Source organism: Odocoileus virginianus, chromosome 16 (assembly GCF_023699985.2).
Source record: "Odocoileus virginianus isolate 20LAN1187 ecotype Illinois chromosome 16, Ovbor_1.2, whole genome shotgun sequence".
In the NCBI taxonomy this organism is placed as follows: Eukaryota; Metazoa; Chordata; class Mammalia; order Artiodactyla; family Cervidae; genus Odocoileus; species Odocoileus virginianus.
In genome coordinates this window covers 2,749,990-2,763,435 of record NC_069689.1, presented here as the reverse complement: position 1 = coordinate 2,763,435, position 13,446 = coordinate 2,749,990, and the positions used below count along the sequence as shown (strand labels likewise).

Here is a 13,446-nt window from a genome sequence, read left to right as displayed (position 1 = left end):
AGTATAAATAGGAGCTCAAACCTACCTGCAAACAGAGATGCACATTAAACTACAGCAAACAGTACTACTACATATCCACAAGATTCGCAAAAATTTAAGAGTCTGATAATATCAAGTGTTAGAAAAAAAGGAAGGACTTTCATACTTTGCTGGCAGTAGAGTAGCTTGTTATAATTTTGGAAACAATACAGCATTATCAAGAAAAATTAAAGATACACATACCAATGACCCGGGAATTCCACTCCCTAGGGAAATTCTTGCATATGAGTTCAGTGATACATGTTTAGAAGCATGTATTTCATCAAAACAACCCATGTCCATTAATGGTGAAATGGATAAATGTTATTGTGGTAAATTTATATAATGACACAGTATATAACAATGGGAAAAACCCCTTACAACAACATAAATTCTTTAAATACATAATCTTGATAGAAGCAAAACATCAAATTACAGAGAAGAGAATTCCATTTATATAATGTTCAAAACTAGATATGTTTAAACTAACATATATTATTTAGGAAGGAGCCTTTAGGGGACAAAATCATAAAATTTAAAAAAAGTGGTTTCCAAAAAGTCAAAGTAATAATTTATCCAAATATTAAGAGAAACGTATGACTGGCAAAATAAATGTAGGTGGGCTGGAGGGTTCTGAGATGCTGACAATGATGTTTCTCAAGGAGTAGTCACCAGGTTTTTTGCTGTTATAATTATTAATTTTTCTGTGCAAGTCTGTTTTACATAAGTTTCTATGTTACATTACGTAAGAGGTTCTTAAAAAGAATTTAAGAATAGTCCACAAAGAGATAATCTGCATAATCATAATAGAAAATATCACAAGTTGTATAAAAATGTTGCTGTAAACTAGTAGTGCAAATATTCATAACTGAATTTTTATAACAAATTTATTTGCTTTTAAGAGGACTTTTCATAAAGAAACCACAGTGATTTCAGATGAGATGACTAAGTAGTGTGCTTTTATAAAGGCAAGCCTCATCATCTGAAATATAGTATACACTATTTTGCAGTCATGATCACCTATTTTTTTTTTTTATGGAAAGATAATCAACATAAAATGCAGAGATTTAAGTATTTGGTTTGATGAATTTTGGCAACTGGACATATGTATATAACCACACCTAAAACAAAATATATAAACACTTCTTCCCTTTCCTTCACTGTTTCTTTTTAAAAAAAAATAAAAACCATGTACATATTAAAGATCAGTATGATTTTTAAAATAATAATTCCATTTAGTTGACTAAAACAAGCTAGTTGAAGAAGGTATGAGAAACACTTTCATTTTTACCTTGGGCCATATGATATACTTGACACCTTCTGACAAAATATGGGTGTCATACAAGCTATATACAGTTATTAGGCAGCTGCTATGAGGAAACAACTCCATAAATTGAGACCACTGTAAGTGACGGGATCAAAATAAGAGGATTCCACAATTGAATGTTTTCCAGTTTCTCACAACTGAAGAGTTCCAGCTGAGAATGAGAGAAGTAAAACCTAACGCAACCATGAGGTTTGCACAAGAGGCAATGTCCAGCAGGACCTGAACACAATTTCTGAACACAATTAGGCTGAAAAAGCTCCTAGGGATTAGTGGTTTATCTTCTCTGAGTCTAGGCATGTATTAAATAGCCACAAACCTCAGTTGGTGAAAAGCAGGAAAGAAGAGGATGGGGTGAGGCAGAGTTTCTACCTTTCCATCTTCTACAGTTTTTTGTTGGTGGAATTTTGCAGGATAAACTTCAAAAGCACCAAAGCATGGCAGCGTGTGCTATAGGTATCATAAAGTCAACTGTGGTTTGACATCTCTCGATTCAGTTAAATTATGAATGCTGTCAGCTATGTGGTTTACTTATTGAGGTTGAAGAGACTCACAGCTGAATCCCTATTTAAATTTGGCAGGATTCTAAAAAAGTCAGGAAAGGCAACTGGACAAAATCCATGTCCAATCCATCTGCTTAAACTGTTTACTTATAGTAACAGCATACAAATGTCTCATGTTACTGATAAACCACAGAAAGCTTGTGGGATGCTGTTACTATCCAAACTTAAATGTAATGTTCAGTGTGGCAGAGGACTGAGAAAGCCAATACAAATACAAATCACATTTACTTAGAACAAATTTAATACAATGGCAAGGATGAGGAGAGTGCCTCTGCATATATAAGAATGTTTTAAAAACTTATTTGAAATAATTAAAATTTGTGCAACAAAAGTGTCTTTGAAGCAATTTAACTTGAAGTTTTAGTGTAATTTTTATTGTGAAACATAACAAACATATAGAAAGCCAGGAAAAAATAGAAAACACATAACACAATTTAAAGAGTAATTTGAGCATAACAGCACCATCTGGTCAAGAAAAAAGACTAGAAGCACTCTGGAAACCCCTTCAGTAAATCTCCCTGATCATATCAGGCACTCTCCTCTCTGGATAATCATGATCCTGATTTTTATGAGAAATACTTCCCGTATCTTCTTTATAGTTTTACCATCTAGACATTCCAAAACAGTAAGGTTAGCTTTGTCTGTTCTTGAAGTTCATATAATTGGAACTGCAATAGAGTATAAACATATTTTGGTGAATTGTTTCATCCACTACACATTGTGAGACATATCCATGTTGCTACCATAATTTATACATCCAGCTGTTGAAGGATACTTGGGTTATCTTCCATGTTTGGTAATTATAAATAATGCCACCTTTGAATTTTTGTGCACATGTCTCCTTGTGCATATATACACTAGTTTCTCTCGGATACAGATCTGAAAGTAAAATATGATATGCATGCCTTCAACGTTAGTTGATCCTGGACATACACCTGGAGAAAACCATGATTTGAAAAGATACACACACCCCATCAAGGCTCACTGCAGCACTATTTACAGCAGCCAGGACATGGAAGCAACCTGAGTATCCATTGAAGGATGTATAGATAAAGATATGGTATATATATACAACAGAATACTATTTGGCCATGAATAAGAACAAATAATGCCATTTGCAGCAACATGGATGGACCTAGCGATTGTTGTACGGAGGGAAATAAGTCAGACAGAGAGGGACAAATATCGTAAGATATCACTTATGTGGGATCTAAAAAAAAATGGTACAAATGAACTTATTTACAAAACAGAAATAGAGTTACAGATGTAGAAAACAAACCTAAGGTAACCAAGTGGGAAAAGAGGAGGAGGGATAAACTGGGAGATTGGGACTGACATATACATACTACTATGCATAAAACAGGTAACTAGTAAGAACCTATTGCATTGTACAGGGAACTCTACTCATGACTGTGCAATGACCTACATAGGAAAAGAGTGGATATATGTATACATATAACCAATGCACTTAGCTGTATACCTGAAACTAATGCAATGTTTTCTATGAACCACACTTCAATAAAAATTAAAAAAATAAAGTGGTAGCACTAACTTATTACAAACAGGGTATAAGCATTCCCACTGCTCTAGATCTTTGCTGATAATTGGTATTTTCCGTGTTTAATTTTTTGCCATTCTGATAGATGACTCACAGTATAACACCAAATTTTTAATTTAGATTTTCATGATTATTAAAGAGATTGATTATCTTTGCATTTATTTATTGGCTATTTAAATCTCTCCTTTTGGAATGCCATTCTCTTGACCATTTTCCTATTCGGTTGTTGTTGGGGTTTTTCTGTCCTCATTAATTTGTAGGGACTCCTTATGTGCTCCGGATGCCCTTCTCTGTGAGTTGCACATATAAATGTCTTCTCCCATTCTTGTTCTTTTTTATTCTCTTCTTTCCTTGGAGTCTCTTGATAAATAAAAGTTCCTATTTTAATGCAAATTTATCAACACCTTCCTTTATGGTTAATGTCTTTTTTGTACTTTTCTTATCTAGGCAAAACCCCAAAGAAGACATTCTTCTGTTATTTCCTAATTTTATTTTTCATTTACATTTAGGTCAATCTAGAATTAATTTTTTGTTTATGATATGAGTTAAGGTCAAGTTTCAGTTTTAAAAAATAAGGATATTTAATCACCATAGCATCATTCACAAAATAGACCATACTTTCTCCTAATGCTTCACCCCACCTCCTTTTTCCATATACACATAAACAAGTCCCTCACATGCCATGCATCAAGCATATATATTAGAATAGGACTGTTTATATTTTTCTTTTTCTCCATCTTTGCTCCAACAGCACACCATCTTAATTTGTGCCGCTTTAAATAAGAGATACAAAAAAAGCTAATCTATGAACATTATAAGTTTACTCTTACATACTTAATTCTTTTGATAACATCATAATACAATTGATTTTTATACACCCTCCTTATATCCAGTGGCTTTGTTAAACTTGTTCAACAGTTCATAATATCAGCTATGCTTTTTTTGGGGGCAGAAACAATTTGTTAGATTAGGAAATTCCATTCTGTTCCTGGTTTACCATCATGAATTGCTTTGATGATTTTATCAAATGCTTTTTAACTGCATCTTTTGAGATGATTTTTTTCTTCCATTAATATAAGCTATGACTGATTTCCCAACAATAATCTAAACTTGCATATCTTGAATAAATCTAACTTTGTTGTTACATATTATTCATTTAACACATTGCATGATTTGGTTTGCCAAAATTTGTTTAGGAAATTTGAATCCAAGTTCATGAAGGAGATAGGCTTGCACTATGATTTTCTTCAATTTTACTATGATGTTTGTGGACTGTGGATTTCTTTTTAATTTACCCTGCTTGAATTTTATTTGGTTTCATGAATCTGTGGATTGATCTATAAGTTTTAGAAAGTTCTAAATGATAATGACTTCAAATAATGTTTCTACTCCTCTCCTTCTGAATAACTAAACATATATTAGGTATTTTCACTATATATTATATGCCTCTTACACTCTTCTCTATATTTTCCATATCTTCTCTCCATGCTTCAGTCAAGATTCTTTCCTATGACCTATCTTATAGTACACAAATTCTCTCTCCAGTTGGTTTATTCTGTTATTTCATCTACAGTTTTTCTAATTTTAGTTACAAAAACATTCAGTTCTCAAATTTCTATTTTCTTTCAAATGCACTATACTTTTTTTTAAAAAATGAATACTTATATCCTTGAACTCAGTAAGCATAGTTCTAGAGTCCCTATTTGTTTGTTTCTATTGATTTTTATCCATGTTGTCTTCTTGCCTTTTAAATGCTTAATTATCTTTCTCTGCCAGAAAATATATTTTAAAATCACATTATTAAAATAATTTGAGGCTTAGATTGATTATTATAATATTTTCCTCCAGAGTAGATTTTCTATTTGCTTTTGTTAGGTACCTGCAGGTATTAGCAATCCCAGATCACTTTCCTGTTTTTTTTTTTTTCAATGATCAGGATTTTCCCAGCCACCCAGATGGTTTGATCTTTAGCTGCAGTCTGCACAGTGACTGGCACACTTTCTGTTTACCCTCTCTCTTAGTTCAGTCCTTTAAAGTCTCAACCCAAAACACAGACTTTTTGCCACTGTGTTAGCACTGACAGTCCTAGACGCTAATGTTCCTTCTCCACCAGTTCTGCAATATTATTAAAAGTACTACTCAGCTTCTCATCCACCTTTTTTGGATCACCAACTATAACCAGCTCCAAAATGCCATGTTCCTAGGTCTTGGACCAGTAATTCTCTACTACTCTATTAGCATTTCGGAACCAGTTTATAGTTTGTTTAGCTTTATTAACTGTCATCAGTGAGAGGGCTATTCTGAATTACCTCCTGTGTCACTATTGTTAGGTCCATAACTGTAGATATTTTCAATCCTGTCTTTTATTTCCTAACACATAAAACACACAGTTTTATGATGACTGGTATTTACCAAGTCTTGCAGTTCTGCTTTCTGCTTGAGCTTATTCATAATGACTTAATCTACTTTTGGGGTTGTGTTTTGACTGTGGCCACTTCTCATAAAATTACATCACAAAATGCCTTGAGGCCTAGGATAAAGGTGTCTTCTTCCAATTAGGATTTGCATTTCTTTCTGCCAGGTTCCTAGGGGATGCTACTAATCAATCTCGGACTACTTTAAACTCAATTCAACATCTAAAATAGTATGGGTGATGTGAATTTGGACTGCAAATCTATTCCAGGGCTGGATTATGGTTATACCTTCTGTACTATGCTGAGGCACTTTCTCTGCAATCTCTGAGGGCAGGTGAGACAGTTCATGATTACGTCAGGGTGTAGGCTTTGGTGGCCTTAATCCTTGTGAAGAGAAAATCTCCTATTAGATTTTATACTTTAAGCAGCGGTTTGTGGCGCAGTTTGTTAAAAAGCATAACGCACACAACAAAGCTTTCAAATGTTTTATTTCTGAATGGAATCAGAGAACCTAAGCCAGAAGGAACGTGAGTCACACAGTAAGTACTGAAATACCCAGATCTCCTTAGTCTCCAAATCTCTTGTGACAGAACACTTTTTTTTTTTTGAAACCTCTTAACTTCCATTGTGTCTACCAACTATTTGCTATTATACAATCTCCTGAAGAGACTTGAAAAAATATATATGAATCAGATTAACCCCTTGCCTAAAATCTTGCATTGTGTCTTCTTATACTTGGAATAAAATCCAATTCCCTTCTTTTAACCTGGCTTGGCCTTTCTTTTTTTTTTTTCCCATTTATTTCTATTAGTTGGAGGCTAATTACTTTACAATATTGTAGTGGGTTTTGCCATACACTGACATGAATCAGCCATGGATTTACATGTGTTCCCCTTCCCGATCCCCCCTCCCGCCTCCCTCCCCATCCCATCCCTCTGGGTCTTCCCAGTGCACCAGCCCTGAGCACTTGTCTCATGCATCCAGCCTGGGCTGGTGATCTGTTTCACCCTTGATAGTATACTTGTTTCAATGCTATTCTCTCAGAACATCCCACCCTCACCTTCTCCCACAGAGTCTAAAAGTCTGTTCTGTACATCTGTGTCTCTTTTTCTGTTTTGCATATAGGGTTATCGTTACCATCTTTTTAAATTCCATATATATGCGTTAGTATACTGTATTGGTCTTTATCTTTCTGGCTTACTTCACTCATTAGAACTGATTCAAATGAATTCTTTTTAATGACTGAGTAATAGTCCATGGTGTATATGTACCACAGCTTCCTTATCCATTCACCTGCTGATGGGCATCTAGGTTGCTTCCATGTCCTGGCTATTATAAACAGTGCTGCGACGAACACTGGGGTACACGTGTCCTTAAAAAACCGGAAATAGAACTACCATATAAACCCAGAAATCCCACTCCTGGGCATACACACCAAGGAAACCAGACCAGACAGAACACTTTTGTGCTTCACACTTTTAACCTGTTAGCCCTAAAACAGTTCTCAGAACTTCAGAAAAATTATCTGAGGGAAACTGTGCCGAAGCAGTAACAGAAAGCATCAGTGCGTTGAGGTCTAAACTAAGAGGACAAAGACCTCAAGATTAATCTCTCACCATTCCTCAGTGAGTGCTTGCCCAAGTTCCACCAGTCCCACCCCTGTCACTTCTAGGCTGTCTTCAAATTCTTCACTGGGTACTTGGCTTTGGCACTAATGATTTTGTTACTCCAGGCAGTTTTCCAAACAAAAAGGAATGGTTATTTATAATTCCTAGACTGAAATCATAAATACCATCAGCTGAATTACACTGAAATGTCAGTATAACTCTATGAACAGGATTTCACATAAAGTGTGTCTGTCTTGGCAAAGTAAAAAGGATTTTAGTTCTAAAAGTTGCAAAAGGATCTTATTGTAGGTTAAGTTTAGACTCTTAGGTGGTCCTGCAGTATATACTCTGAGGACAGTTTTACAGCAAGGTTCCTGACACAGACCATTTAGACTGGGAGCCAGACAACATTTTTCTCCCTCAAATTATAAGGAATCAGTGGTATTCTGGTAAATTGCCCCTTTGTGAATGAAATAACTTTACTTAGATATTCATACTGAATACCTTTCTTACACAGATCATTTTACTTTTTACTCAAAAATTCTGTGACTACTTCAATCTAAAACAATATTCGTAAGATCAAGTTTATATGGTAGTATCTTCAAGCAATGACTTTTATTTCAAAGTTTAAGTACCCTTTTTTAAAAACAAAAAGAAAACAATCAGTATCTGCTAATTTTAAAATAATTAGAGATTTCCCCAAGGCATATAAAACCTCTAAACATTCCATCCAGTACATGCTGGACAACTACCAGGTTCTGAACTCTCTCATACTTTGAAAAGGACATGTTATACAAAAGAACTGACTTCATCTGGCTCTGTTGTCATGCCACAATGAGTATGCTGCTTTCAGTTCCTAAAGAGGATGTTGTTTGATGCCAAAATGCAGCTGAGCATTGTCTTGTAAAGTTGGTTATTCATATGACTGAAAACCCAGTAATTCTGCCCCTGAGGCATATTGCCTAGCATAGAGCAAGCTCTCACAGTATAGTCCTTGGACCAGCAGCATCAGTGTCACTTGGGAACTTACTGGAAATACAAATTCTTGGGACCCACTCCAGATCTACTGAATCAGAAATCCGAGGTGTTTTAACAAGTCCTCTAGGTGATTCTGATGCAGACTAAAGTCTGAGGCTCCTTCCCTGCTTTAGAGAAATTCTTCTTGAATTGTTCTAATATAGAAATTGTTTGAGCAGCACTGCCCCTTACCTCTCTCCCTCTCTCCAATCATCCCTGTCTACACACACACACACACACACACACACATCCAATCCTGAAAATGAACATCTATTGTCAGGAGAATGATATAAAAAATTGTAGTACTAACACAATGTAGTACTCACTATATGATAGAGAAAATTAATGAAAAATAGCTACATTTATAAGCTTAAATAAAACTTAAGAGCCATAATTTTGATTGAAAAAAATCAAGAAGTCTTCAGTGTAATATTTTATAAAGGTCAAATACAAGCAAAACAAAATAATATATTAATTAAATATACATTTATGTGATAAATCAATAACACTATTTTTATAAAACAAAGAAAGGATACCCCTTTAATTCTATACAGTATTTCCTGAAAGGGAGCAGAGGCAGGGGGATAGGGTGAGGAAGGAATCCAGTGGGAACTATAAATAATAAATATACTGGGATCAACTTAGTTCTTGGGTTGGTCATGAGATCATAACCCATTGCATTTATGTAATTTTTATTCCTACATTCTTTCATATATATAAAATATTACACAATACAGTTTAAACCTAGAAAACAAAAATTTCAGCTAATAAAGATCAACATTACCTTAAACAAAAAAATTAGAAAGCCAAGTGATATAAATTGTATAAATTGTGATATGTTCATTCAGTTAAAAGGAATTTATAAGATATGATAAAATATTTATGATAAAATTAGCAATATAAAATACTGTAAAAATGTACAGTAAAATATTAGAAAAAACACAATAAAATGTCAATAGTGGATATTACAGGGAGTTTTATTTCTTCTTTGTTCCTTTAAAATTTTCTATACTGAATAATAAATACTTTTAAAACCATTAAGGATTTTTTAAACTGTCATTGAAACATTTAATGCCTGTAAGTCATTAAAGAAAGCTATCAAATCTTCTATTGGAAACAGGAAGGAAACTGGTGTTTTGTGAAAATTTGTGATTTATGAGCTTTATAATTCAAGGTCTTATATTTTCTGCCATAAAACTCTATATCTTTATTACTCGGATTCTATTTAAAATAGAATGTCATGTTAGGAAAAATATGACTGAGAAAACCACAACGTAAAGAAAGTATTTTTGCCATAGAGGACTTCAGTTAAGACAACTAAAAACAATTTCAATATCATTAAGAACAAAAAGAAAAAATATCCACCAATGGTTGACTGGCTTTTGGAAACACCAAAGAAACACATATACTTAAGAGTTTGCCTTGTAGTCCCATGGCCCGTCATAGTAAGAAAGAAAAGTGAAAGTGAAGTCGCTCAGTCAGGTCTGACTCTGCGACCCCATGGACTGTAGCCTACCAGGCTCCTCTGTCCATGAGATTTTCCAGGCAAGAATACTGGAGTGGGTTGCCATTTCCTTCTCCAGGAGATCTTCCTGACCCAGGGATTGAACCCGGGTCTCCCACATTGTAGGCAGACGCTTTACCATCTGAGCCGCCAGGGAAGTCAGTAAGAAAGAAACATAAAGATTATGGCCAGAGGCCAGAGATGAGTTTCATACCTCTTTTTCCAATATTCTAGCGACCTCACCAAGGGTCCGATCTAAAGCAGAAACCTTATTGCTTGCCCATGAGCCGCTGTCTTGTACTTGTAGTTGTTTTAGAAGATCTTTGGCTAACCGCTGAAGCCTTGGATACAAAATAAAAGAGAAGAATGACATGAATGAATTAGACTACAATATTTCATTTTCCATAACACTTTTAAACAAAAGTTACTTTCATTATTATATTGGAAACTGCTTCATAGAGTACCTAAGGAAAAGAAAAACAAATCACTCCTGAGGCCAGTATTACTCTATATTCACAAACACCAATCTAGTCTTTGTCATGAAACAGATCCAGAGGACAGTACTATCCATCCACAGGGCCAGTGGGAGCAGCTGCTGCCACCAGCTTCTGCGTTACTCTTACACTAGAACAGACCTGATGATGGGGAAGGTCAGAGTATGATGGCAGAGAAAATGAGGAGAGAAGCCTGAGCAGGTTTTCATATTTTGATGTAAATCTTTAAGGTAATTATAAGCATTGTAAATTCTCAGAATGTCAAATTTCCCATGGTCCAGTTTATAAGCAATTTGGGGATTTCCTGTCACTGCTGATGTCATTTAGACAACAAAGCATTTGCTTTTATTTGCTTTTCACCAAGGATAACACATAACACACCTGGGGAACCCAGGTGGCTCTAGTGGTAAAGACCCCACCTGCCAGTGCAGGAGACATAAGAGATGCGGATTCGATCCTGGGTTGGGAAGATCCCCTGGAGGAGGACACGGCAATCCATTCCAGTATTTTTGCCTGGAAAATCCCATGGACAGAGAAGCCTGGTGGGCTACAGTCCATGGGGTCGCAAAGAGTTAGACACGACTGAAGTGACTTAGCACACACAAAAATAACACGTATTTCCTAGGACTCTTTAGTGAGTGGACTGCAGTAACGTTTCTTCAAAGCCCTTACTTCTGGTTCACACACCTCATTCTTTCAGCAATCTTCTCCTCCTATCCTGTTATTCACCTGAGCATCCTACCTGAGATGCTCACCAGACACCACCCTGTCTCTCTCCACTTTCCCCCATATGCCACTTACCTGTGACTCTACTTCCATTTTTATCTATGACTGATTCCCTTGGCCTCCATTATAATCACTTCCTTGTAAACGTGTATAATCACTTTATACAGTCACTTCCCCCTCTGTTGTTCTGTTACTCCTACAGCTAACCCCCAGTTATGGTAACAATCATCAACTCTTGTTTAGTGGGCCAGGCATCCCTCTCGGTGCCTTGCCAACATTAATTTAGCTGGATTAGTGAACATCTGCCAGCTGTTTCCATTTCTGATACTGAGAAAAACTCATACCATACAAAAGGTTGGCATGACTATGGCTTCAGAATCTTACTAGTAAGTTTGTCCAAGTCTGCTCACCCTCGCACTCTTCCACGAAGACTTCTTCATATATTGCTCCATCTCCTATAATTCCACTCTTCCTTCTCCCCCTTGCTTTCATATAAGAAGATTTTACATTTCATAGAGAAAATGGAAGCTACTGGAACAAGGAAATCCTCACTTTCTGCCAAAAATCTATAAGCATGTGAGCATTTCACCCATACTCTGCTTTATTTCTCCTATTACAATCAAAGAAGATTGATTCCTCCCATGTAGGGCTAATCTTACCACACTGGGTCTATATGCATGAGGTCTTTCTGGATCTAAATCCTGCTTTCCCTGCTTTCAGTATCTTTGCAAATGCTCTTTTATTCATTCCTTCTGAACTACTTCCCCCACCTCCAGAAAAATCCTACTCTTCCCTAAGTTCCTAGCTCAAACACTGCTTTCTCTGATCTATTCCGTCAAGTCACTATCACAAGTCTCTCTCACGCAGAGATTGACAACAGGATTTTTGGTAATGATGGAAATGTTCCATAACTATTATGTACAACCTGGTGGCTGCTGGCCAAATGTACCTATTGTGCACTTGAAAGACAGTTAGTATGACTGCAGAACTTTAAAAAAAAATTAACCATTTGATTTCATTTATTTTTGGTTGTACAGGGTCTTCATTGCTGTGTGTAGGCTTCCCCTAGTGGCAGCAAATGGGGGCTACTCTCTAGTTGCGGTACCAACGCTTCTCCTTGTGGCGGCTTCTCTTGTTTCTAAGCAGGGTCTCTAGGACTTCAACAGATGCAGCACACAGGCTCAGCAGTTGTGGCTCACAGGCCTTAGAGCGAAGAGGCTTCGGTATGAAGAACTAATTTAATCTTAATAATTTCAACAGCCATATTTGGCTAGAAGCTGTCATACTGAACAGTGCAGAAGCACAATATTAACCTTATGAGAGAGGGTTATCGAACCATTCACCATCTTATCCATAGCACCATTACATAAGCACATTCTAGAAGTACAGATGTACGGTCTAAGAAGAAATTTCTTCTTTATACTATTCTTAATAATATCCATAACCTCTATGTTACAAAATACTTTCATGTACATGATCTTATTTGTCCTCTGAAAAACATTATCCATCCCTGTTTGAATGCTAGGGCTTAAGAAGATGAGGTGACTTTCCCAAGGCTTCACGGCTAGTAAATGCACTATTGGAACTAGGAATCCAAGCCTTTCATCTTCAGATTTCATGCTTTGTCTCCACACCGTATCAGTCAATTCAATAAGAAAATTTTATTCACAAATGAATAATATCCTAGAACACAATTTCATCTAAAAATGCATTTATGTAAAAATCTTTAATTCCTCAAAGAATACAATAGCAGCTGCAGTTCAAAAAGGCGCTTGTGAACTCCAGTTTAAATCTAAGCTATCCATATGGAGTTTACTTTGATAAGTCACAGAATGAATACAAACTCTAAAATCAGAAATACTTATGCTTAAATTCTGGCTTTATGTAAGCCGTGGGGAGGTTATTTAAATACTCAATCTCAATTTCTTCAACTTAAAAGTGGAGATTATATATACATATATTTTTTTATTTAGAGCTTCTGAAGATTAGAGATAATTAATGTAATGTACCTAATGCCATTCACTAAAGTAGACATTGAATAAATAATCAATAAATTATCAACCATTATTACTACTTACTGAAAGAATGTCTCAATCTAACATTTCGAGAATATAAAAAATACAAAAATAGACTAAAAGCAACATAGTCCTTTTCCTCCTAATCGAATGTGGGCTAGAGTCCCATCCGATTAAAGTAACTGACCTTATCATGTGGACGAATA

The 13,446-nt window shown here is 35.6% G+C and overlaps 1 protein-coding gene across 8 annotated transcripts in view; it reads right to left on the bottom strand.

The window, feature by feature from the left end:
- Positions 1 to 13,446, bottom strand: part of SCAPER (S-phase cyclin A associated protein in the ER) — a 400,938-nt gene that overhangs the window by 193,875 nt on the left and 193,617 nt on the right. For all 8 annotated transcript variants that reach the window (XM_020886983.2, XM_020886986.2, XM_020886987.2 and 5 more), the window contains one exon: positions 10,220 to 10,346. In XM_020886983.2, the coding sequence (XP_020742642.2) occupies positions 10,220 to 10,346 (127 nt within the window). The remainder of the gene's footprint in view (positions 1 to 10,219; positions 10,347 to 13,446) is intronic.